Source organism: Mesoplodon mirus (assembly GCF_964341445.2).
Source record: "Mesoplodon mirus genome assembly, chromosome: 4".
NCBI classification, from domain to species: domain Eukaryota; kingdom Metazoa; phylum Chordata; class Mammalia; order Artiodactyla; family Ziphiidae; genus Mesoplodon; species Mesoplodon mirus.
Window position 1 is genome coordinate 176,396,786 of NC_138979.1, and position 24,445 is coordinate 176,421,230.

Consider the following 24,445-nt stretch of genomic DNA (forward strand, 5'->3'; position numbering starts at 1 on the left):
TCAAAAACCACAAGCAATCAAACACCTGTGAGATTCTGGGCAGCGCCCACCTTCGTTTCATTTTGGCAGTTAAACCAGGACTCCCTTTGAAAGAAGCTTCTGTGCAAAACGCCGTATTTCCTAGAATGAGGCTCATTGTTTTTCCACCTTGAATTCACCCACTTAAAAAACAGACCCAGAAACCCAAGCTTTTAGAACTCAGTCCCAATATCACCACATAAGTCACTTTCATTCTAGCAATTGTACAGCTAATAGCCCCAAAATTTCCTTTATTTAACAGAGGGCTTCAAGGCAAGGCAAAATTTCTCATAACACGCCTGTCTGCATCTGCCAACTGTTTTCCGTGGGAATCAGCAATACTTCACTCTTAAAGTCCTGGAGACGACCCCACCTGGCAAGCAGAGCCGGATCCCACCAGGGAGGAATGTAGACAAAGGGCACCTTGCTGGTCCCAACACTGCTGTCAGACCCAGAAACAATGAGCTTGCTCCTTACTTATAAACACTGTCCAATAAAGAGGCTACCATGAAACTCCGAAGCTAAATTTTCTGCTCAGATTCCTGGATAAAAACGATTTTTAAAAATCTGTGTAATTCAGACCAAAAGATGATTATTTAAAAGAAAATCAAGAAATAGAAACAACTTTCTAGTAAAAGCTTGTTGGAAGACGGATTCCAATACGATAAAAATGATCTAGATAAGTCCTTTTTTGTCTATGGAGAATGCAGTGTTATCAGCCCCCTACACAAGCCCTCCTGATACTCCTTATAGACAGCATTTCAGTTCAGAAATCAAAGTGGAAATACCTTTGAAAGGAAAACAGTGATGTGGCTGGAAAACCATGTGCATCTTGGCAAATGTTTTCCCATACACGACGAGCCTGGGTTTTCTGATAAGGTCACTGGCTTGGCTTTCCCGTCAAAAACACTCTTGAACTCATAGGGAACAGAGGAATGGAGACTTGGTGTCTGAGCGCATGTCTGGGGCTCAAGAGCCAACAGCAGGATCCTGTGGGGCTCATGGAAGGTTCCCCAGGGCGATGAAGATTCTAAAGTTTCTTAAGCTCAGTATGAACTCAAGTCTGGTATCACCTGTGCTGGGCTCCCTCAACTCCTGCCCAAAGCCCTGTGCGCCCTTGGTTTTCAGCTTAAAGCTGAGCACCGCCCGCAGCGTTCTCATCAGCAGCAGCAGCTAAGCAACTCATTTGATAAAGACAGCATTACCAGATACCGAAACGAGATAAAGGTATTACAAGAAAATAAAACTCCAGACTGATAACCCCAAGAACCCACTAGCCAAATGAGTCCAGCAATACACAAAAAGGATAATGCATTGTAACTAAGAGTTGTTTATCCTAGGATTTGCAAGGCTGGTTGAGAATTCAAAAACGAATCAATGGAATTCTTCATATCATGGGATGAAAGAAGAAAATCCTTATAATCCTTATAATCAGAAAGAGCATTTAACAGAATTCAACACCAACTCTTGAACTCAGCAAACTAAGAATAGAAGGGAACTTCCTTAACCTGATAAAGGGCATCTGCAAAATACTTACAGATAACATCATACTTAATGAGGAAAGGCTGAATATTCTCTCCCTAAAGTTGGAAACAAGGCAGAGATGTCCTCTCTCACCATTCCTATTCAACATTGTACTGGAGATCCCACCAGCACAATAAGGCAAAGATAAACAAGTAAGTATGTAAGTAAATACATATATAAATAAATAAAATGAATATTAGAATGGAAGAAATATATAAAATTATCTCTATTTCTAGATGGATGTTTACCCATGTAGAAAATACCAAAGAATATACAAAAAACTACTAGAACTAATAAGTGAATTTAACAAAGTTGCAAGATATAAGGTCAATCTACAAAAATCAATTACATATTTACATATTATTAATGAACTGGAAATTAAAATATTAAAAATAACCATTTAAAGTAACACCAAACCCATGAAATACTTAGATATAAATTTCTTAAAGTATATGCAAGATCTCTATGCTGAAAACGACAAAACCCTGATGAAATAAATCAGAGGAGATGTAAATAAATGGAGAGATATACAGTGTCCATGGATTGGAAGACTCAATGTTGTTAAGATGTCAGTTCCCCCTAAACTAATCTATAGATTCAATGCAATTCTAATTGAGATAAAAAAATCACAGCAGAATTTTTTGTAGAACTAAGCAAATGGATTGTAAAATTTACATGGAGAGACAAAAGAACTAAAAGAACAAAAGAAAAAGAAGATCAAAGTTGAAGGGTTAATATTACTCATTATAAGCTTATTATTTATAAAGCTAAAGTAATCAAGTGTGACATTGGTAAAGGATAGAGAGCCTAGAAATAGCAACTCAGTGGACACAAAATAGCTTTTACAACAAAGGTGGTGGAATAATTAGATATCCATATTTCCCCCAAATTACCCTCAGTACATATAATGTACAAAAGCTAACTTAAATTCCGTCATAGGCTTAAATACAAAACTTAGAACCATAAACTTCTAGAAGTAAATATAGGAGAATTTTTTGTGGTTAGGCAAAGATTTCTTAGGTATGATGCCAAAAGTACAATCCATAAAATAAAAAACTGATAAATTAGACTTCGTCAAAATTAAAAACTCTAATCTACAAAGGACATTCTTAAGAGATTAAAAATACAAGCCATAGACTGGGAGAAAATATGTATAAATCATATATCTGATAAAGGAGTTGTATCCAGAACGTACAATGAACTTGCAAAAGATTTGAATAGATAATTCACCAAATGGCAAATAAGCACAAAAAAGGTTGTTCATTGTCATTAGTTATTAGGGAAATGCAAATTAAAACCATAATTAAATATCACTCTACACCTATTAGAATGGCTAAATTAAATACATACATATTTATACATATTTAAATATATTTATATACAAGTATACATATATACATATTGTATAAATATACATATATGTATAAATGTATATGTATACATGTATACAAACATACACACACACTTATATATACTAAGTGCTGGCGTGGATGCAGATAACCTGGTGGTGAGAATGCAAAATGATACTGCTACTTTGGAAAATAGTTTGATAATTTCTAATACAGTTAAACTTACACTTACCATATGACACAGTAATCCTACTATCTGGTATTAGCCAAATGCAACAAAAATGTGTGTTCACCACAAGAATCTGTATGAGAATGCCTATATCAGCTTTATTCATAATTACCAAAAACTGAAAAAATCCAAACGTCCTGCAACAAAATAAACTATGGTACATCCATACAGTGGATGTATGGATGTATTTTCTTACCCAGTAATTTTCTTACCGAGTAAGAAAATAGAAAAAACTACAACATAGTGAATCTCAAATAAATTACGCTAAGTGAAAGTAGCCAGACTCAAAAGACTACATATTTGATGATTCCATTTATATGGCTCTGGAATAAACAAAACAATAGGAACAGAAAACAGATCCGTGGTTCCTGGGGCTCAGAAGACAGAGAGTTGACTACTGGTGGGGTAATTTTATTGGATGATGGAATTGTTCTAAATCTCGATTCATGATTACACAATTGTATACATCTGTGAAAACTTATAGAGCTAGGCACTAAAAAGGGTATATTTTACTGAATGTAAATTATACCTTATTTTAAAATGAAAAAAGAACAAATTGTGAAGTATAAATTAAGGAGGGACTCTTTTTACCTTCAACAGTTCTAGGCAGTTCAAACTTCAAACTGCCTTCACCACTTTCTAGCTATCACCAAATCTCCATATGGCTCCATCGGCCTCAGTTAAATCATTCGAAAATGGAGCTAACAATATTAACTAACACATATGGAGTAATAAATGAATTTAGTTAGGTAAAGTGTTTAGAGTCGTGCTGAAAATATAAGAATTCAGTAAATGCTACCGGCAAGTTCTACTACTACTATGATGATTATTTTGCTACCTTTGCTCTTGATGTTATGTAAACTACCCTTCCCAAGATTTTACAGATACATAATACTCAAATTCATGGCATGGCAGCAAATAAGATATGATTAAGGAGTAAAAAGTGAATGAGCAAATATGGTCTCCTTCCCCCTGAAGATTTTCTTTCATGATTTCTAGCATATTACTAACATTAGACCATTCCTTTCTATTACATTATAAGCTCAAATATATTTCTTTTTACTCAATCCAGAAGTTGTGTCAAGATAGGCAGAGATCATTTGGTCTCTTGCCATAAAATATTTAAGTTTTCAGATCACCTTTGTTCTTGCCTGGGTGATCTTAGAATCAATGAATTTCTGAAACTAAATTTTATAAATAGAAGAAGTGAAAATAACAAGTGATCTTCACTTCCTCGATTGTCAAACTAATGTCAATATTAGGCAAGCAGCTAGAACAATCCATCATTAGACTGTACTCCCCCCCTTTTTTTTAAAGGAGTACAATTTTCAGGATGAATTCCTTGAGCAAAAATCACAAAAAGTTCTGATAGATTAATTTGAAAAAATTGAGATAAATAAAGGATAAAAATAGTGATATAATCCATGTTAGCTGTTATAATACTGGGGCTTCTTTTGCAGTTTTTATCTTTGATGCTTCCTTATATAGAGTCTTTTCTATCCATTCTGCCTTATTCTTGCTTTCCCCCTGCCGTTTACTCTGTAGGACACACAATTTGGTTCGTCCTTTAACTTTCCCATACTTAGAGGGGTTTGCCTGTATGATCCCACCATCTCACTGTCCCAGTTCCTCATCACCTGCTACATTTGGTTGGCACACAAGTGGGTGCAGGATCAATTCTAGGCCAATTGAAGATACTCTCCTGGGAATCTGGAATTGGGCTGGCCCCTAGGAAATATATATAAAACTTTGACAGCAGTGAGGCAGCTTTAGGAAACTAGTCTGCATAAAAGGAAAAATAAATATAGATGTACAGAAAATACAGATAAGAGAAACAGGGTGAAAATATTCCCTGGGTTCTTGATGGGTCTCCATTTCTTATTTCTAATTCCTTCTTATAATCTGGCTTCATTGTTGTCTTTGGGTTCCACAACAAAAAGAAATTTAGTCTTTTTCCTTTAGTGTGGTCAGGATGGTTTCTATTTCTTGCACCTACCATATTAGAATAATATACCCTTTATCATTTTTAAACTGTGGGTCTGTATCTCATGCCTGAAGATCTACTAGCTCAGTCCACTAGCTCAATACTCACTCCTTCTGGAATTTGACTTTCCTGCTCTTTCCTTCTTGGTATTTACAGTAGTATATAAACTAGGCTGCCACATAGCATTTAATAGTAGACCCAATGGTAAACTAATACACTACATATTACATTTTAAAATTAATGATTCCATTTCATTAAAATTAATTGGTACCTGACTTTCTCAATACTATGAATTTCAAGTTCTAGAAAATGAGTTTACTTTAACTAAAGAATAGTATAAATGCTATGTATGTCAGAGCCATCTATCTAAAATATAACTGCCAGGTAAAATACAGGAAGCCCAGTTAAATTTGAATTTCAGATGAATCACTAGTTTTTAGTAAGTATATATGTCCCAAATACCACAGGAGACATTAACATGAAATAACATAATTTTTTAACATAATAAATGGTTTTTATTTGGTAAATTTGGCAATCCAGACCCATGTGTAAAATAGTGAATTCAGATAATTCTTACCTGTATTTTTTGTAATGTTTTCTCTGGGAATATCAATCAACCAATAAACTCGATCACTGACCTTGAACAAAGAAGACATCAGAAAACAGTGTTTTACAATGTTAATAGCAACACTTATTTTGGCATATTCTACCCTATATTTTAAAAACTAAAATTAAACAAAGACATCCAATGTATATGTCCTTTACCCAGCAATTTCACTCTTGGGAATTTATCCTGCATTATACTCACATATGTGTGAAATGAAATGTGTTCAAGGATATTTTTCATCATTGTTTGTGATAGTACAAGATTGGAAATAACTAAAGTATTCATCAGTTGTATGTAAGAATATAGCCACAAAATGGAATATCATACAGCCAAGCTCAGACAGCACAAAGCTGAAGCATTACTGGCTTGATGTGTCAGAGGACAGAACCTGCTGCTGACAGAAAATTTAGGAATGTAAGAGGAAAATCGCAGGCACAAGGGAACTTTAAAAATAATGATCTAAGAGTTAAATATAAACTCTTTCCTTATCCTTGGGCAACACAAGTGCAGGGGAGATCCTCAGAAGGCCATGTGAAAAAAAAAAAAAGTCAGCAGTGGAAGTTAGTAGAACTGAGCAGAGATATCAGCTGCTGAAACCATAGGTAAGACATTTTGCAATTTGTGCCAGGGCAATTAATAGCCTTTTAGACCACCATCAACAAAAACCTCAGCAAATTCTTATAAGAAAATAGCAGAATCCAGAGTTGTTACAGTTTATTATCTTCAATGTCCACTTTTCTCCCCAAAATGACAAGACATGGAAAGAAACAAGAACATGTAACTGATATTCAGGGAAAAGAAGATAAACCATAAACTGACTCAGAATGAGTTCAGATACAGATGAAGACTTCAAGGCAGCTATTACAAATATGTAAACAGATTTAGGGAAAATGTGTTAATGAGGGAATGGATAGGAAATCCAGCACCGAAATGAAAAATACAACAATAAAACCGAATGGAAATAGTGAGGCTGAAAAGTATAACTGAAATAAAATATTTACTAGATGAGTTCAATAGATTGGAGATGGCAAAAGAAAGAATAAGTGAACTTAGGGCTTCCCTAGTAGCACAGTGGTTAAGAATCTGCCTGCCAATGCAGGGGACACAGGTTCAAGCCCTGGTTCGGGAAGATCCCACACGCCGTGGAGCAACTAAGCCTGTGCACCACAGCTACTGAGCCTGTGCTCTAGAGCCCATGCGCCACAACTACTGAGCCTGGATGCCACAACTACTGAAGCCTGCGTGCCTAGAGCCCATGCTCTGCAACAAGAGAAGCCACCACAGTGAGAAGCCCATGCACCGCAACGAAGAGTAGCCCCTGCTTGCTGCAACCAGAGAAAGCCTGCACACAGCAACAAAGACCCAATGCAGCCAAAAATAAATAAATAAAATAAATAAATTTATTTAAAAAAAGAAAGAATGAATAAGTGAACTTAGATATATAACAATTGAAATTATTCAATTTGAAAAAGGCGGAAAATGATTAAAGAAAAATAAATGGAGCTGTAGAGATCTGTGGGTCAATAAAACGTGTTCCAAAATGTGCGTAATTGGAGTCCCAGGCAGGCAAAGAGACAGAGAAAGGGGTAGAACATTTCTTTGGAGAAATAATGGCTGAAGACTTTCCAAATTCAATCCAAGTAGCCAAGAGAACCAGTCAGGGTAAATACAAAGAGAACATCTTAAAAGCACCCAGAGAAAAATAACACATTACATACAGGGGACAATAATAAAATTAATAGCTGACTTCTCATTCAGAAACAATGGTATCAGGTGACATATTCAAAATGCAGAATGACATATTTAAAATGCTGAAAGCAAATGAAGTCACCCAGCAATTCTATATCTGACAAAATAATCATTCAAAAATTAAGGTGACCACTAAAAAACTACTAGAATTTATAAATGAGTTCAGCAAGTTCAGAATATAAGATAAATATACAAAAACTAATTGTATTTTGTATACACTTGCAAAGAACACTCTGGAAATGAGAATAAGAAAGCAATTCTCTTTACAACAGCATCAAAAAGAATAAAATATTAGAAATAAATTTACCAAAAGAAGTGCAGGGCTTCCCTGGTGGTGCAATGGTTGAGAGTCCGCCTGCCGATGCAGGGGACACGGGTTTGTGCCCCGGTCTGAGAGGATCCCACATGCCGCGGAGTGGCTAGGCCCGTGAGCCATGGCCACTGAGCCTGTGCATCTGGAGCCTGTGCTCCGTAATGGGAGAGGCCACAACAGTGAGAGGCCCACGTACCACAAAAATAAAATAAAATAAAATAAAATAAAATAAAGAAGTGCGAAACTTATACTCTGAAAACTACAAAAAATTGTTGAAAGAAATTCAAGAAAATGTAAATAAATGGAAAGACAACCCATATTCATGGATTGGAAGATTATTAAAATGGTGATACTCCCAAAACTGATCTACAGATGCAACACAATCCCTATTAGAATTGCAGCTGGCTTTTTTGTAAAATTGACAAGTTTATCCTAAAATTCATATGGAAACTAGTGAAATTTATGTGGAGACTAGCAAAAACAATCTTGTAAAAGAAGAACAAAGTTGGAGGATACATCCTTCTCAATTTCAAAACTTACTACAAAGCAGCAGTAACAAAACAACATGGTACTGGAATAAGGGTAGATGTATAGATCAAAGCAATAGATTTGAGAATCCAGAAAGAAACCCTCACATTTAGAGTTGATTGATTTTCAGCAAAAGTGCCAAAACAATTCAGTAGGGAAACAGTAATAGTATTTTCAACAGATGGTGCTAGGATAGCTAGATATCCACATACAAAATAATGAATGTGGACCCCCCCTACCCCACACCACACACAAAATTCAACTCAAAATATATCAAAGACCTAAAGGTAAAAGGTAAAACTATGAACCTCTCAGAAGAAAACATAGGGGTAAATCTCCATTACTCTGGATTAGGCAATGGTTTCCTATTTATGACACCAAAAGAATAAGCAACAAAAGAAAAAATAGATACCTAAGACTTCATCAAAAACATTTTTGTGCATCAAAAGACAGTATCATGAAAATAAAAAATCAACCCATAGAATGGAAGAAAATATTTGCAAGTCATTTGTCTGATAAGGGACTTGACAATATTGAGAATGTATAAAGAACTTTTACAACTCAACAATAAAAAGACAACCCAGTTAATAATCTATATAGATATCTTCACAAAGAAGATATTCAAATGGCCAATAAACACTGTTGAGCAATGAAAAGATGCTCAACATCATTAATCATCAGGGAAATGCAAATCAAAATGTAATGAGATATCACTTCACACCCAGTGGGCTGGCTATAACAAAACAAAACAAAACAAAACAAAACAAAAAACAGAAAATAACAAGTGTTGGTGAGAATGTGGAAATTTGAACCCAAATACACTGATGATGGGTATGTAAAAGAGTCCAACCACTGTGGAAAACAGTCTGGCAGTTCCTCAAAAAGTTAAATATAGAGTTACCCTATGACCTAACAATTCCATTTTCTAGTTATATACAGAAGAGAAATAAAAAATCAAAATTTCCACACAAAAACTGTACACAAAAGTTCGTAGCAGCATTATTCATAATAGCCAGAAAGTGGAAAAAACCCAAATGTTCATCAACTGATGAATGGATAAACAAAATATGGTACCAAAACAGTGGGATATTATTTGGCAATAAAAAGAAATGAAGTACTGATACATGCTATCACATGGATGAACCTTAAAAACATTATTCTGACTGAAAGAAGCCAGTCACAAAAGACTGCATATTATATGACTTCATTTACATGAAATGTTCAGAATAAGCAAATCTACAGAGACAGAAAGTAGATTAGTGGTTGCTTAAGACCAGGGAGTAGAAGGTAGAATGTGGAGTGATTGTCAATGGGTATGGGTTGTCTTTTGGAAGTGATGAAAGTGTTCTAAAATTAGATAGTAGTGATGGTTGCACTCTATGAATATACTAAAAACCATTTAATTGTACACTTTAAATAGACAAATTGTATGGTATGTAAATTATATCTTAATGAAGTTGTTACCCCCACACACACAAAAAGGTGAAATAAAGACATTTTCAAGGGGAAAAATCTTCCTGAGAATTAATTGCCAGCAGACCTGCACTGTAAGAAATGCTAAAAGTTCTTTATGCTGAAGAAATATGACACTGGATGGCAAGTTATGCCTACAGAAATAATGAGGAGCAGTGGAAATAGTAAATATGTGAATAAAAAGTAAAAAAAAAAAACCCCACATGAATCTTTTTCTTTTCTTCTCTTAATTTCTTTAAAAAATGACTTTAAAGTAAAAAGTATAACAATGTATTATTGGGTTTAAACCACATACAGATGTCATATTACTGGACTAGCTTTTTTTAAAAACACATGCTAAAAGGAAGAGTATTCTTCTTGTTAATAACATACCACAGAATAAAATAAAATGTAATTACCAAAGTTAAATTAAAGTGAAAGATGCCCGTATATGTACTATTTATGATTCCCAAGCTTGGAGCAAGTCCTCCTGATGTGAACACGCTTAGAAATTCCTTTGAAGTAAGCTCAATTTCAGATTGGAAAAAACACTGGATTTTCTTTAGGAAAGAGAAAAAAACAAGTAGTGACAATTTGATGGAGAGAAGCATATTTTACATTAATTTGAAAGTGAGGAGAAATCTATGAAAAGTAGATGCTGCTGAAGATTGCTATCTCTAGTAATTACAGTCTTTAACTTGGAAAAAAATCTATTTTGAAAAGTACACTTTCAGAACCCATCAGCCTATTATGCTAGTGTCATCATAGGTTTCAATTCATCCTATAATAATCTTTTCTTTCATAGAAATGGTCATAGGGTTATTATGTTTAACAAACATAGACTCAAAGTCACATGCTATCACATGTAGAAATTCCTATTTTATTAAAATCATTATTTTGTGTCTAAATAAAACAGCAAATGTGTAAAGCAAAACTCATTTTACTGCATTTTTATTGAATATTTCCCAGTTTTGAGAAGGTATATGAAAAGGTAGCAATCACAAATGGTGGATTTCCCTGAAAGCCAATATGGATAAGAAGAGCTTCATTTCACTTAGTTCTCCTAGTCGTTAAGATCACTCTGGGCAAGTTACCTATCTGAATTTCAGTTTCCCTATCTATAAAGTGGGGAAACATATTCATTCCAAAGATATTTACTGACCCCTTAGCATGAATCAGGCAGTGTTATAGGTGCTGGTGAAACAGAACTGAACCAAACAGGCAAAAATCCCTGACCTAATGGAACTTATTTTCTAATGGGGCTTAGCAGGAAGATAAACCCAAACCCTTTTCCTTTGTCTTAAACTTCTCCACAATTTATTGCACTTTGTTAAGATATTATATAAGCTCCCAATTCTAAGGATCCCTTTGAGTTACTCATCGTTGAGTTCTCCCATGGGTATGTGCATTGCATGTGTAAATAAACTCTGCTTTTTTTTTGTTTTGTTGGTTGGTTGCTTTTGTTTTTTAGGGGTTTTTTTTTTGGCTGTGCCATGAGGCTTGCAGGATCTTAGTTCTCAGACCAGGGACTCAACCTGGGTCACGGCAGTGAAAGTGCTGAGTCCTAACCACTGGACTGCCAGGGAATTCCCAAACTTCATTTTTATCTCCTGCTTAATCTGTCTTTTGTCAGTTTGTTTTACAGGCTCCAGCCACTGAACCTAAGAGGGGAGGTTCAGTACTCCCCTACAGTACTTATCTTACAGAAGATTAAATGTCATAATGAACATAAAACATTTTGAAAAATGCCTGACAAATACTTTATAAATGCTAGCTATTATTTCTACTAATACTTCTTCTAGAACTACCACATCACAACTATCCAAAAAGTAGATTATACTTCCCTTTCAAAAGGACAAAACTGAGGATCAGAGAGGTTAGGTAACCTGTCCTAGGGCACACATACCATATATGGCAGAACCAAAATTTGACCCCAGCTCTGTAGGTCTCTCTTCCTCTAGAGCCCATTCCTTTTCCATAATATTTAATCACAAGTAGGAAAGACACGTGTGACTCAAAGGGCTTGCACTTCACAATAGTTGTAAATAAAAAACTAAATATACATTTACCATATTAAGAAGGAACCGGGAAGTAAGTCAAAACAGACTTTAGGATAAATGTATTTGTCCTCATGGGGTGTTGTTCTTCATTTTGTTATATTTATCATAGATTTTTAGACAATCTGTGCAATTTTTATTAATTTATGTTTTTGTTAGCATTTGCTGCATGACTATCTTAACAGTACATCTTATTTTGTTGTGTTTTTTAAAAGTTTGTCATTATTTGAATCAAAGGAGTCAAATAATCCCCTACCCAAAATGACACCTGCAATGTGGTACTTGTTATAAAAGGGAAAGATTCTTTCCCAAGGTCTTGTGAGGTAACGTTCTTTCGCTAACAGGCTACATCTGTCAAACTTCAGATGGACAGATCAGAACCATAAAAAAAAGCAAACCACCCAGGGTGTTCAATGGCTAAATGAAATATTTCACTTGATCCAAGTGGAATGAAATAGAAAGGATAGAAAGGATTATTTATATCAAATTTCACCTCCCCAAGTCTGAAAATAGTAGAAGGTATTTGAAAAGAGTACAGTGCTACTGGTTTCACCTATGCACTTAAAAGGAATAGGAGGGGTTGTAGCATATGCTATTAGTGGACCTTACCAAGTCATCAGAGGAAAGATACAACTTGATTATTTCATTCTTTTGGGGGAACCCTTCGCTAGCACAAGCAAAGCGTTTCTCCGTATCACCTAAATAATACAAACATATATATATATATTTTTTTAGGTCACTAATGAAGAATTTACATTAAAAGAACCATATTTTTTAAACAGAAAATATTTTTTAAAGTATAAGAATTATAATTGTATATTTTAAATTCATATCACTCTAGATAAAGTTTAAATCTTCCACTTTATTTTTTCATTTTAAAGATACAATATCAGGACACTAAAAAGAAAGGTTTGACTGAGCACTAAAATAAAATGTAACATGTGCTAGGCTATGATACAAATTTTCAGAGGTGGCCAAAAACCAGTTCTTCACTCTTAAACTCCTCAACCTTGGTGAACATATAAAAGGGATAGAAGTTGGAGATTGGAGAGTGAATTTATGTTTTGATAGAGAGCTACTGATATGAAGGTGACTCCTCTCCCCAAAGGGTGGGAGTGTTGGGAGGAAGATCCCTCCTTCTTATCTTGTTCTAAAGTGAGTCTCTCTGGGAATTCCCTGGCAGTCCAGTGGTTAGGACTCTGCGCTTCCACTGCAGGGGGCATGGGTTTGCTCCCTGGTCAGGGAACTAAGATCCAGCATGCTGTGGCATGGCCAAATAAAATAAAATAAAACAGAGTCTCTCATAGACAGCACAGATTTGGATCATGTGTGATTATTTGTTTTTGTTTTTGTTTTGATCATGTGTTTTTACCCATTCTGCCAGTCTCCCAGTTTTGATTGGGAAATTTAATCCATTTGTAGTTAAAGTGATTACTGATAAGGAGAGACTTGCTTCTATCATTTTGCTATTAGTTTTCTATATACCTTATAACATTTTTTTCCTTCATTCCTGCACTACTGCCTTCTTTTGTATTTAGTTGATTTTCTTTTTGTAGTGAAACATGTAAATTCCTTTCATGTATATTTTATAGCTATGTCCTTTGTGATTACCATGGGGATTACATTTAACATCCTAATGATATACTACCCTAATTTGAATTTATAGCAGCCTAACTCCAGTAACATAGAAAAACTCTGCTCCTTTAAAGCTCCATCCCCACCCCTTTCAGTTGTTGATATCATAAAATTATACCTTTAAATATTGTGTGCCCCCAAAACATGAACTAATAATTCTTTTGAATGCATTGGTCTCTTAATTTATGTAGAAAACAAGATTTGGAGTTACAAACCAAAATTACAATGACAGTAACTTTTGCACTAATAATTTTTTCCTTTAGATGTATTAGTCTCTTAAATCATGTAGAATATAAAAAGTGGAGTTACAGTCCATTGTTACAATATAATTACCCACATATTTACCTTTATTTCTCCCTATGGCTTCAAGTAACTGTCTAGTGTCCTTTCATTTCCCCTTGCAGGACTCCCTTGAGCATTTTTTACATGGCAAATCCAGTGGTAACAAACTCCCTCAGCTTTTGTTTATCTGGGAATGCCTTAATTTCTTCCTCACTCTTGAGGATAGTTTTCCCAGATATAGGATTCTTGGCTGACTGGTTTTTCTTTTAGCAATTTTTTTTCTTTTTTTTTTTTGCGGTACGCGGGCCTCTCACTGTTGTGGCCTCTCCCATTGCGGAGCACAGGCTCCGGACGCGCAGGCTCAGCGGCCATGGCTCATGGGCCCAGCCGCTCCGTGGCATGTGGGATCTTCCCGGACTGCGGCACGAACCCATGTCCCCTGCATTGGCAGGCGGACTCTCAACCACTGCACCACCAGGGAAGCCCTCTTTTAGCAATTTGAATATATCAGTCCACTGCCTTCTGGACTCCAAAGTTTCTGATGAGAAATTTGCTTATTATCTAATTGAGGATTCTTTGTGTGTGGTTATTCACCTCTCTCTTGCTGCTTTCAAGATTCTCTCTTTATCTTTGGCTTCTGAAAGTTTGATTATAATGTGTCTTGGTGTAGGTCTCTGTCAGTTCATCTGACTTGGAGTTTGCTTAGCTTCATGGATATATATATATATATTAAACATATTTATGCCTTTCATCAAATTTAGGAAGTTTTTAGCCATTATTTCTTCAAATAGTCTCCCTGACCTTTCTCTCTCTCTTCTGCTATTACTCTCACAGTGTGTGTGTTGGTCCACTTGATGGTTTCCCAGAGGTCTCTTACACTCTACACTTTTCTTCAACCTTTTTTCTTTCTGTTCCTGAGACTTGATAATTACAATTGTCTTATCTTCAAGTTGCTGACTTTTTTCTTCTGCCTGCTTAAATCTGCCTTTGAATCCCTCTAGTGAGTTTTTCATTTCAGTTATTGTACTTTTCAGCCCCTGCATTTCTTCTTGGTTTCGTTTCAGGTTTTCTATTTCTCTATTGATACTTCCATTTTGCTCATACATTGTTTTCTTGACCTTCTCCACATCTTCTTTGGTTTTGGGAGCAACTTTAACATGGTTGTTTTAAAGTCTTTGTCTAGTAGATCTGCCATCCAATCTTTTTTCAGGATAATTTCTGGTGATTTATTTTTTTCCTTTAATGGGCCATACTTTCCTGTTTCTTTGTATGTCTTATAATTTTCTGTTGAAAACTGGACAGTTGAATCTAATAGTGTGGTAACTCTGGAAATTAGATTCTCCTCATTCCCCAGGATTTGCTTTTTTTTGTTACTGTTTTTGTCTTCCGGGTTTTAAAAAAATTGTTGTAGGCTGTCTCTGTATCAAGGATCAACTGCAGGTGTAAATTTAAGGTCTTCTTAGGTCTTTTATGAGCCTGTGTCATTTTTCCCTGGGCATGTGTTGTCATTTTGTAATTTATCCCCTTAAATGCAGATTTTTTTGTTTTTGTTTTTGTTTGATAGTCTTTAATGTCTGGCTCCCAAAGAGGAAAAAAATGAAAAATGAAAAAGGGGGTAAAAAGGGCACTGGCCCTTTAGGTCCCTTGAAAATCTGTTCAGCTGAGGGAGAGGAGTTTGCAACAATGAGGGGAGGTACAACAACAATGGCTGCCTGCCTCTTTGTCTGCACCTCTGTGATCAGAAGCAGCAATCAGAGTACAGATCCTCAATATTTGGAAGACAGGGTCCTTTTTGCCCACCCTAGCTTCTGCAAGCTGTGTGTGACTACTCCAGGAACACGTGCACAGCTGCATGCCATGAGGCTGAGGGTGGGGGATGGGTAGTTTCTACTGTGATAAGACAATGTGACAATGACTGAAATTAACTGCAGCTTACTGTCCAAGCCTTCCCCTAGAAGTTGTAAGCCTTCAGCAGACTCCAGAGTTCCAAAAAAGTTATATCAGACAGATTCGGCCAGTGCAGTTGTTGTCCAGTTGGGGAGGCAGAGTTCTTGTGCTTCTCACTCTGCCATCTTCCCAGAATCCTCTATCCCTTCTCCTTATCTTGAGTTTGAGGAAAGAGGCTGTGATGGGACCACTCATCAATGTCATATGTATTCCTCTAATCTGGGGTATAAATTCAGACTCCTTCTTGGAAAAAGGCAGGACCTGATTTGATGAAGAGGATAGGCCCTATCCCTTGCTAGACCTGCATAGCTATTTTCACAAGAATCCTGCTAAGTCACCTTAGAGAGAAACCCCCCCATCCTTTGTTTAAAATTTATTTATTTATATATTTATTTATTTATTGTGGCTGCATTGGGTCTTTTGTTGCTGCACACGGGGTTTCTCTAGTTGCAGTGAGCAGGGGCTACTCCTCGTTGCCGTGTGCAAGCTTCTCATTGTGGTGGCTTCTTTTGTTGCAGGCTTCAGTAGTTGTGGCTCACAGGCTCTAGAGCACAGGCTCAGTAGTTGTGGAGCACAGGCTTAGCTGTTCCGCAGCATGTGGGATCTTCCCAGACCAGGGCTCGAACCCGTGTCCCCTGCATTGGCAGGTGGATTCTTAACCACTGCACCACCAAGGGAAACCCCCCCATCCTTGATATCTAACCACTCCCAATATCTACTCAAATTCCTCATCCCCTACCATCCACCCACATGGTCATGCTGGCCTGCCCTCAGCAAGAATACTGTTTGGTTAGCTGAGCAAGAATCCTCCCTACTCTTGATGTCTCCTCTTAGTAATTTTCCATCCAAAGACACAATTTCCCCCACAATGAACCTGCTCCTCGGCTATAAATTCCCACTTGCCTATGTTGTATTTGGAATTGAGACTAGTTCTATACTGAGGTCTTTTTTCCTCAATTGCAATAGTCCCTGAATAAATTGTAGTTTTACAGCTTTAAATATTGTCCAGCACTGGTTTTCTTTGGCACAATGAAGTTGAAGCCAGATGCTGCAAAAGTACTGAAGGACATCAGAGGTAAGGCTAGATGAAGGGTGACTACAAACATCTTTTGTAACAAACATGGGTTTTTGTGGTAAACAATGGCAAAGTACTTTTTAAAAAACTGTCTAAAGATGAGTTAGGGATGTTTTTATATTACTTTTTTTTTTTTTTTTTTTTTTTGTGGTACGAGGGCCTCTCACTGTTGTGGCCTCTCCTGTTGCGGAGCACAGGCTCCGGACACACAGGCTCAGTGGCCATGGCTCACGGGCCTAGTCGCTCTGCAGCATGTGGGATCTTCCAGACTGGGACACAAACCCATGTCCCCTGCATCGGCAGGTGGACTCTCAACCACTGCGCCACCAGGGAAGCCCTATATTACTTTTTTTTAAGTGTTTAAAATTTTCTGCCTTTTTTTTTAACATCTTTATTGGAGTATAATTGCCTTACATTGTTGCATTAGTTGCTGTTGTATAACAAAGTGAATCAGCTATACCTATACATATATGCCTGTATCCCCTCCCTCTTGCATCTCCCTCGCACCCTCCCTATCCCAGCCCTCTAGTTGGTCACAAAGCACCAAGCTGATCTCCCTGTGCTATGCGGCTGCTTCCCACTAGCTATCTATTTTATATTTGGTAGTGTATATATGTCAATGTCACTCTCTCACTTCATCTCAGCTTACCCTTCCCCCTCCCCATGTCCTCAAGTACATCCTCTACGTCTGTATCTTTATTCCTGTCCAGCCCCTAGGTTCTTCAGAACTTTTTTTTTTTTTAGATTCCATATATATGTGTTAGCATACGGTATCTGTGTTTCTGACTTCGTTCACTCCACTGTATGACAGACTATATTCCATTGACAGTAATATTCCATTGTATATATGTGCCACATCTTCTTTATCCATTCATCTGTCAATGGACACTTAGGTTGCTTCCATGTCCTGGCTACTGTAAATAGAGCTGCAGTGAACATTGTGGTACATGGCTCTTTTTGAATTAAGGTTTTCTCAGGGTATATGCCCAGTAGTGGGATTGCTACGTCATGTGGTATTTCTCTTTTTAGTTTTTTAAGGAACCTCCATACTGTTCTCCATAGTGGCTGTATCAATTTACGTTCCAACCAACAGTGCAACAGGGTTCCCTTTTCTCCATACCCTCTCCAGCATTTATTGTTTGTAGAGTTTTTGATGATGGCCATTCTGACTGGTGTGAGGGGATACCTCATTGTAGTTTTGATTTGTATTTCTCTAATGATTAGTGATGTTGAACATCCTTTCATGTGTTTGTTGGCAATCTGCATATCTTCTTTGGAAAAGTGTCGATTTAGGTCTTCTGCCCATTTTTGGATTGGGTTGTTTGTTTTCTGGATATTGAGCTGCATGAGCTGCTTGTATATTTTGGAGATTAATCCTTTGTCAGTTGCTTCATTTGCAAATATTTTCTCCCATTCTGAGGGTTGTCCTTTGGTCTTGTTTACGGTTTCCTTTGCTGTGCCAAAACTTTTAAGTTTCATTAGGTCCCATTTGTTTATTTTTGTTTTTATTTCCATTTCTCTAGGAGATGGCTCAAAAAGGATCTTGCTGTGATTTATGTCATAGAGTGTTCTGCCTATGTTTTCTTCTAAGAGTTTTATACTGTCTGGGCTTCCATTTAGGTCTTTAATCAGTTTTGAGTTTATTTTTGTGTGTGGTGTTAGGGAGTATTCTAACTTCATTCTTTTACATGTAGCTGTCCAGTTTTCCCAGCACCACTTATTGAAGAGGCTGTCTTTTCTCTATTGTATATACTTGCCTCCTTTATCAAAAATAAGGTGACCATAAGTGCGTGGGTGTATCTCTGGGCTTTCTATCCTGTTCCATTGATCTATGTATCTGTTTTTGTGCCAGTACCATACTGTCTTGATTACTGTAGCTTTGTAGTATAGTCTGAAGTCAGGGAGCATGAATCCTCCAGCTCCATCTTTCTTTCTCAGGATTGCTTTGGCTATTTGGGGTCTTTTGTGTTTCCATACAAATTGTGAAATTTTTTGTTCTAGTTTTGTGAAAAATGCCATTGGTAGTTTGACAGGGATTGCATTGAATCTGTAGATTACTTTGGGTAGTACAGTCATTTCCACAATGTTGATTCTTCCAATCCAAGAACATGGTATATCTCTCCATCTGTTTGTATCATCTTTAATTTCTTTCATCAGTGTCTTATAATTTTCTGCATACAGGTCTTTTGTCTCCCGAGGTAGGTTTATTCCTAGATATTTTATTCTTTTTGTTGCAATGGTAAATGGGAGTGTTTCCTTAATTTCTCTTTCAGATTTTTCATTAGTAGTGTATAGGAATGCAAGAGATTTCTGTGCATTAATTTTGCATCCTGCTACTTTACCAAATTCATTGATTAGCTCTAATAGTTTTCTGGTGGCATCTTTAGGATTCTCTATGTGTAGTATCATGTCATCTGCAAACAGTGACATTTTTACTTCTTCTTTTCTGATTTGGATTCCTTCTATTTCTTTTTCTTCTCTGATTGCTGTGGCTAAATCTTCCAAAACTATGTTGAATAAGAGTGGTGAGAGTTGGCAACCTTGTCCTGTGCCTGATCTTACAGGAAATAGTTTCAGTTTTTCACCATTGAGAATGATGTTGGCTGTGTGTTTGTCATTTATGGCCTTTATTATATTGAGGTAAGTTCCCTCTATTCCTACTTTCTGGAGATTTTTTTTATCATAAATGGGTGTTGACTTTTGTCAAAAGCTTTTTCTGCATCTATTGAGATGATCATACGGTTTTGATCCTTCAGTTTGTTAATATGGTACATCACATTGATTAATTTGCATATATTGAAGAATCCTTGCATTCCTGGGATAAACCCCACTTGATCATAGTGTATGATTCTTTTAATGTGCTGTTGGATTCTGTTTGCTAGTATTTTGTTGAAGAGTTTTGCATCTATGTTCATCCGTGATATTGGCCTATCGTTTTCTTTTTTTGTAACATCTCTGTCTGGTTTTGGTATCAGGGTGATGGATAGAATGAATGAATAGATGAGTAGAATGAATTTGGGAGTGTTCCTCCCTCTGCTATATTTTGGAAGAGTTTGAGAAGTATAGGTGTTAGCTCTTCTCTAAATGTTTGATAGAATTCACCTGTGAATCCATCTGGTCCTGGGCTTTTGTTTGTTGGAAGGTTTTTAATCACAGTTTCAATTTCAGTGCTTGTGATTGGTCTGTTCATATTTTCTATTTCTTCCTGGTTCATTCTCAGAAGGTTGTGCTTTTCTGAGAATTTGTCCATTTCTTCCAGGTTGTCCATTTTACTGGCAAATACTTGCTTGTAGTAATCTCTAATGATCCTTTGTATTTCTGTAGTGTCAGTTGTTACTTCTCCTTTGTCATTTCTAATTCTGTTGATTTGAGTCTTCTCCCTTTTTTTCTTGATGAGTCTGGCTAATGGTTTATCAATTTTGTTTATCTTCTCAAAGAACCAGCTTTTAGTTTACTGATCTTTTCTATCATTTCCTTCATTTCTTTTTCATTTATTTCTGATCTGATCTTTATGACTTCTTTCCTTCTACTAACTTTGGGGTTTTTTTGTTCTTCTTTCTCTAATTGCTTTAGGTATAAGGTTAGTTTGTTTACTTTAGATGTTTCTTGTTTCTTGAGGTAGGATTGTATTGCTCTAAACTTCCCTCTTAGAAGTGCTTTTTTGTTTCATCCCATAGGTTTTGGGCCGTCGTGTTTTCATTGTCATTTGTTTCTAGGTATCTTTTGATTTCTTCTTTGATTTCTTCAGTGATCTCTTGATTATTTAGTAGCATATTGTTTAGCCTCCATGTGTCTGTATTTTTTACAGATGTTTTCCTGTAATTGATATCTAGTCTCATAGCATTGTGGTCGGGAAAGATACTTGATATGATTTCATTTTTCTTAAATTTACCAAGGCTTGATTCGTCACCCAATATATGATCTATCCTGGAGAATGTTCCATGAGCACTTCAGAAGTAAGTGTATTCTGTTGTTTTTGGATGGATTGTCCTATAAGTATCAATTAAGTCCATCTTGGGTTTTTTTGTTTGTTTGTTTTGTTTGTTTTTAGTCCACCTTGTTTAATGTATCATTTAAAGTTTGTGTTTCCTTATTCATTTTCATTTTGGTTGATCTGTCCATTGGTGAAGGTGGGGTGTTATAGGCCCCTACTATTATTGTGTTACTGTCAATTTCCCCTTTTATGCCTGTTAGCATTTGCCTTATGTATTGAGGTGCTCCTATGCTGGGTCCATAAATATTTACAATTGTTATATCTTCTTCTTGGATTGATCTCCTGATCATTATGTAGTGTCCTTCTTTGTCTCTTGTAATAGTCTTTATTTTAAAGTCTATTTTTTCTGATATGAGAATTTCTACTCCAGCTCTTTTGATTTCCATTCATCTTTCTGAAATGACAAATGGCTGTCAGGAATATGCTGACAGACAGTTTCAAAAAGTAAATCAGGACTCAGTCTGGCCTTCCAAACTGAAGGTTCATTTGAACAATGAACATTAAATTAAATACCTTAAAAAATGCATGCTGTGGAGAGAGCATTTTGAATATAGGCAGCTGGAAATGTTTACATTAGTATGTGATTTTGTTACTGGATATCTCATAAATATATCATCTATAATAACTGTCATATCTGCAATACTTTAGAAACTTGAAAATGGAATTTTTTTTTTTCACGGTATGGGGGCCTCTCACTGTTGTGGCCTCTCCTGTTGTGGAGCATAGGCTCCGGACGCGCAGGCTCAGCAGCCATGGCTCACGGGCCCAGCCGCTCCGTGGCATGTGGGATCCTCCCGGACTGGGGCACGAACCCGTGTCCCCTGCATCGGCAGGCGGACTCTCAACCACTGTGCCACCAGGGAAGCCCCGAAAATGGAAATTTTTTTTACTTGATTTAAATATTTCAAATGAATTTCAATGAAGTTTGGAACTATTTGCTTAAAATGGAAAAGTTGATTGACATACAGAAAGCTGGAAGCTTACTAAAATTTTTTCAATAAAAACCTTTACAAAGTTGATAGATGGGATTGAAAAATGAGTATCATATTTTATTCATTAAGCCAACATGCATTTATCCCATTTAGATATACAAAAATTTGTGAGATATATTTTTAATATAATAGCTAATTAAAGTCAAATACCAAAATAAATTGAATTAGAGCCAGATCTTCAAATCTCTATAAACTTTGACTCCAAGATTTAAAAAAGTATATTTACATCACATTTTCTCACCAAAAATCTTAAAATTTCAAAGAATTTTATGATGTTGATCAGTATACCTTATAATAATTTTAAAAGATTATTTCATCCTTTTTTATCCCTTTTTAATTTCTGGGTTTTGTGTAGGTTTACAAGGTACACAATATATTAGTACAGTAGTACAAGTACATAATTTAAGAATAAATAGAGAATATTGGAGAACCAAGCTTACACTTTTTCTTTTTTTCAACTGATGCAATGCATGACCAAAAAACTGACTTCATGACTGAAGGTCTGGTGTAAACTACTGTCATGGTCTTCTGTCTGTTCTCTCTGCCTCCCAACTTTCCCTCCACCAATCTACTTTACATATTGCTGCCATATTAATCTTCCTAAACTGTAGCTTTGAGATGTTATTCCTCTACCCAGTCATCTTAAATGACTTTCCAATGAATATTGACTAAAGCCCAAATTCCTTAGCTTGGCACTCAAGTACCTCTATAATATAAGACAGTTTCCTATCTTTCCAAAATATTTTACTTCTTCTATTCTTTCATTCAAGTCAGAATGAACTATTTACTGCTCCCATCATGTTCTGTGGTTGCCTACCTCTACGACTTTATTCATCGCTTACCTGATGTTGTCTTTGTAGGATGCTCTTCCCCATGCATGTACAGACATTTGGGGGACAAATATGGATTGATATCTTTCATACAGTGTTTCCTCTGACTCACTCCATCCCCTGCCCCAGTTGGAAGTACATTCTCCCTTCTCTGAAATCTCATAAGTTTGCCGGTGACTATCCAATCTTTGGTTATGTCCATACTTGTGTAATATATTCTCTAGTGGAATATAGGAACTAGAACTGGTTCATCCTAGAACTCACCCAATTCTGCAACACACCCATGTGTAGAAGAGAGCCTGAGTCTCTCCATCCACTCAGTCAACAATTTTTTGACCATCGACTATGTTCTGGTAGATCCAGTTCAGGATACTACAGAGCCTATAGAATCTGCGCAAATGGAGGTGGATTTGTCTTATTCCTTTTGCAAAGTTTTACACCATGAAAGTCCTATTGGGCAATTTAATCCATGTATTAATTTCAGAAAATTCTCAGTCTATTAGCCTATAATTCAGTTTACAATTCATCCTACATGCAACCATTCATGGAGGAAAAATCAAAAAGATCTATCCAAATAATTCAAGTTTTGCAAATATAAAATGTTCCTTAAAATTTAAATATTCTATGACTTATAAGTAATGAAATACTATAACAAAAGAAAAGTCCCGATGTACACAATGATATTATTAGAAACCTCTGGACCAGAGTACAATAGATAATACCTGGGAAAAACTGGAATATAAGGTAAAGAAGAAGTACTAAAAGAAAAATATTTTAACTATTAGTGAGGAAGGGATATAAAGGGGAAGTCTTGAGAAGATATTCTCTATTTTAGAGAGTAAAAAGAGTCTGAAACTTACCTTTATTATATGTTATTCCTGATGAAAAATCAAAAATGTTCAAAAGTAAAATCATAACATATAAAAGTGACAATTCCATCTGTTGGAAGAAAAAAGAATTATTTCCATTCAATTACTCTGAAGATATTTTTTAGTTCCTTTTGCTATAAACAATGGCATAGTAAAGAAATCATCTCTTCTTTGAATTAAAAATATTTCTCATTATGTGACAAAAGCAGACAATTGACTAAGCTCTACACTTACTTCTTAACTGGTACCAAAGATATTTATAAATATAATTATTGCAAACTAAAGAGCTGTGGCTCAGGGTTTTCTGCAACTGTTAGAAAGGCATGATCAATTCTACATCTGTGTAAAACACAACCTGACTTGATAAAGACTCAGGATGGTACAGTTGTACCTTGATCTTAGACTGTGACAGCATTGCTCTTGGGAGAGACAATCCATGTGAGTCCTGAGCATCCCTGCACATCCTTGCTGTGTGCCAGGAATGCAAGGCCCTTTTCTCAGAGTTGTGTTTGCAGCAAGCAACCTTGAGGCATAAGGTAACATACTCTGGACAAGCACAGGCTTGTTTCCATGGTGAATCTCCCAACTCCGTGTTCTTCTCCTGTAATGCACACCACTATGTGTGTTAGCAAGCATCCGTCATGGGCTGAATTGTTCCCCCCTCCCAAATTCATATGCTGAAGTCCTAACCCCCAGTATATCAGAATGTGGTCATATTTGGAGATAGGGTCTTTACAGAAGTAATTAAGTTAAAATTAAATCATTAGGGTAGGCCCTAATCCAGTATAATTGGTGTCTTTATAAGAAGGCAAAATTTGGACACACTCTTGTACAGGTAGAAGATGATATGAAGACACAGGGAGAAGGCAGCCGTTTATAAGCCAAGGAGAAAGGCCTGGAACAGATCCTTCCCTCGTGGCTCTCAGAGGGAACTAGCTCTGCTAACATCTTGATGTTGAAACTGAGCAGGACCCTTTGGTACCCTCTCACTTCGTTCAGGACTCTCTGTGC

At 36.3% G+C, this 24,445-nt stretch overlaps 1 protein-coding gene across 1 annotated transcript in view; it reads right to left on the reverse strand.

Moving 5' to 3' along the window:
• The window catches only part of CATSPERB (cation channel sperm associated auxiliary subunit beta), a 129,106-nt gene extending 105,075 nt beyond the window's left edge, over positions 1-24,031 (reverse strand). The window contains exons 1-5 of the mRNA XM_082618973.1: positions 23,826-24,031; positions 23,426-23,504; positions 12,420-12,508; positions 10,173-10,313; positions 5,682-5,742 (exon numbers count right to left, since the gene is read on the reverse strand). Of these exons, the coding sequence (XP_082475099.1) occupies positions 5,682-5,742; positions 10,173-10,313; positions 12,420-12,508; positions 23,426-23,504; positions 23,826-23,897 (442 nt within the window). The 5' untranslated portion in view covers positions 23,898-24,031. The remainder of the gene's footprint in view (positions 1-5,681; positions 5,743-10,172; positions 10,314-12,419; positions 12,509-23,425; positions 23,505-23,825) is intronic.
• Positions 24,032-24,445: the final 414 nt, after the last annotated feature.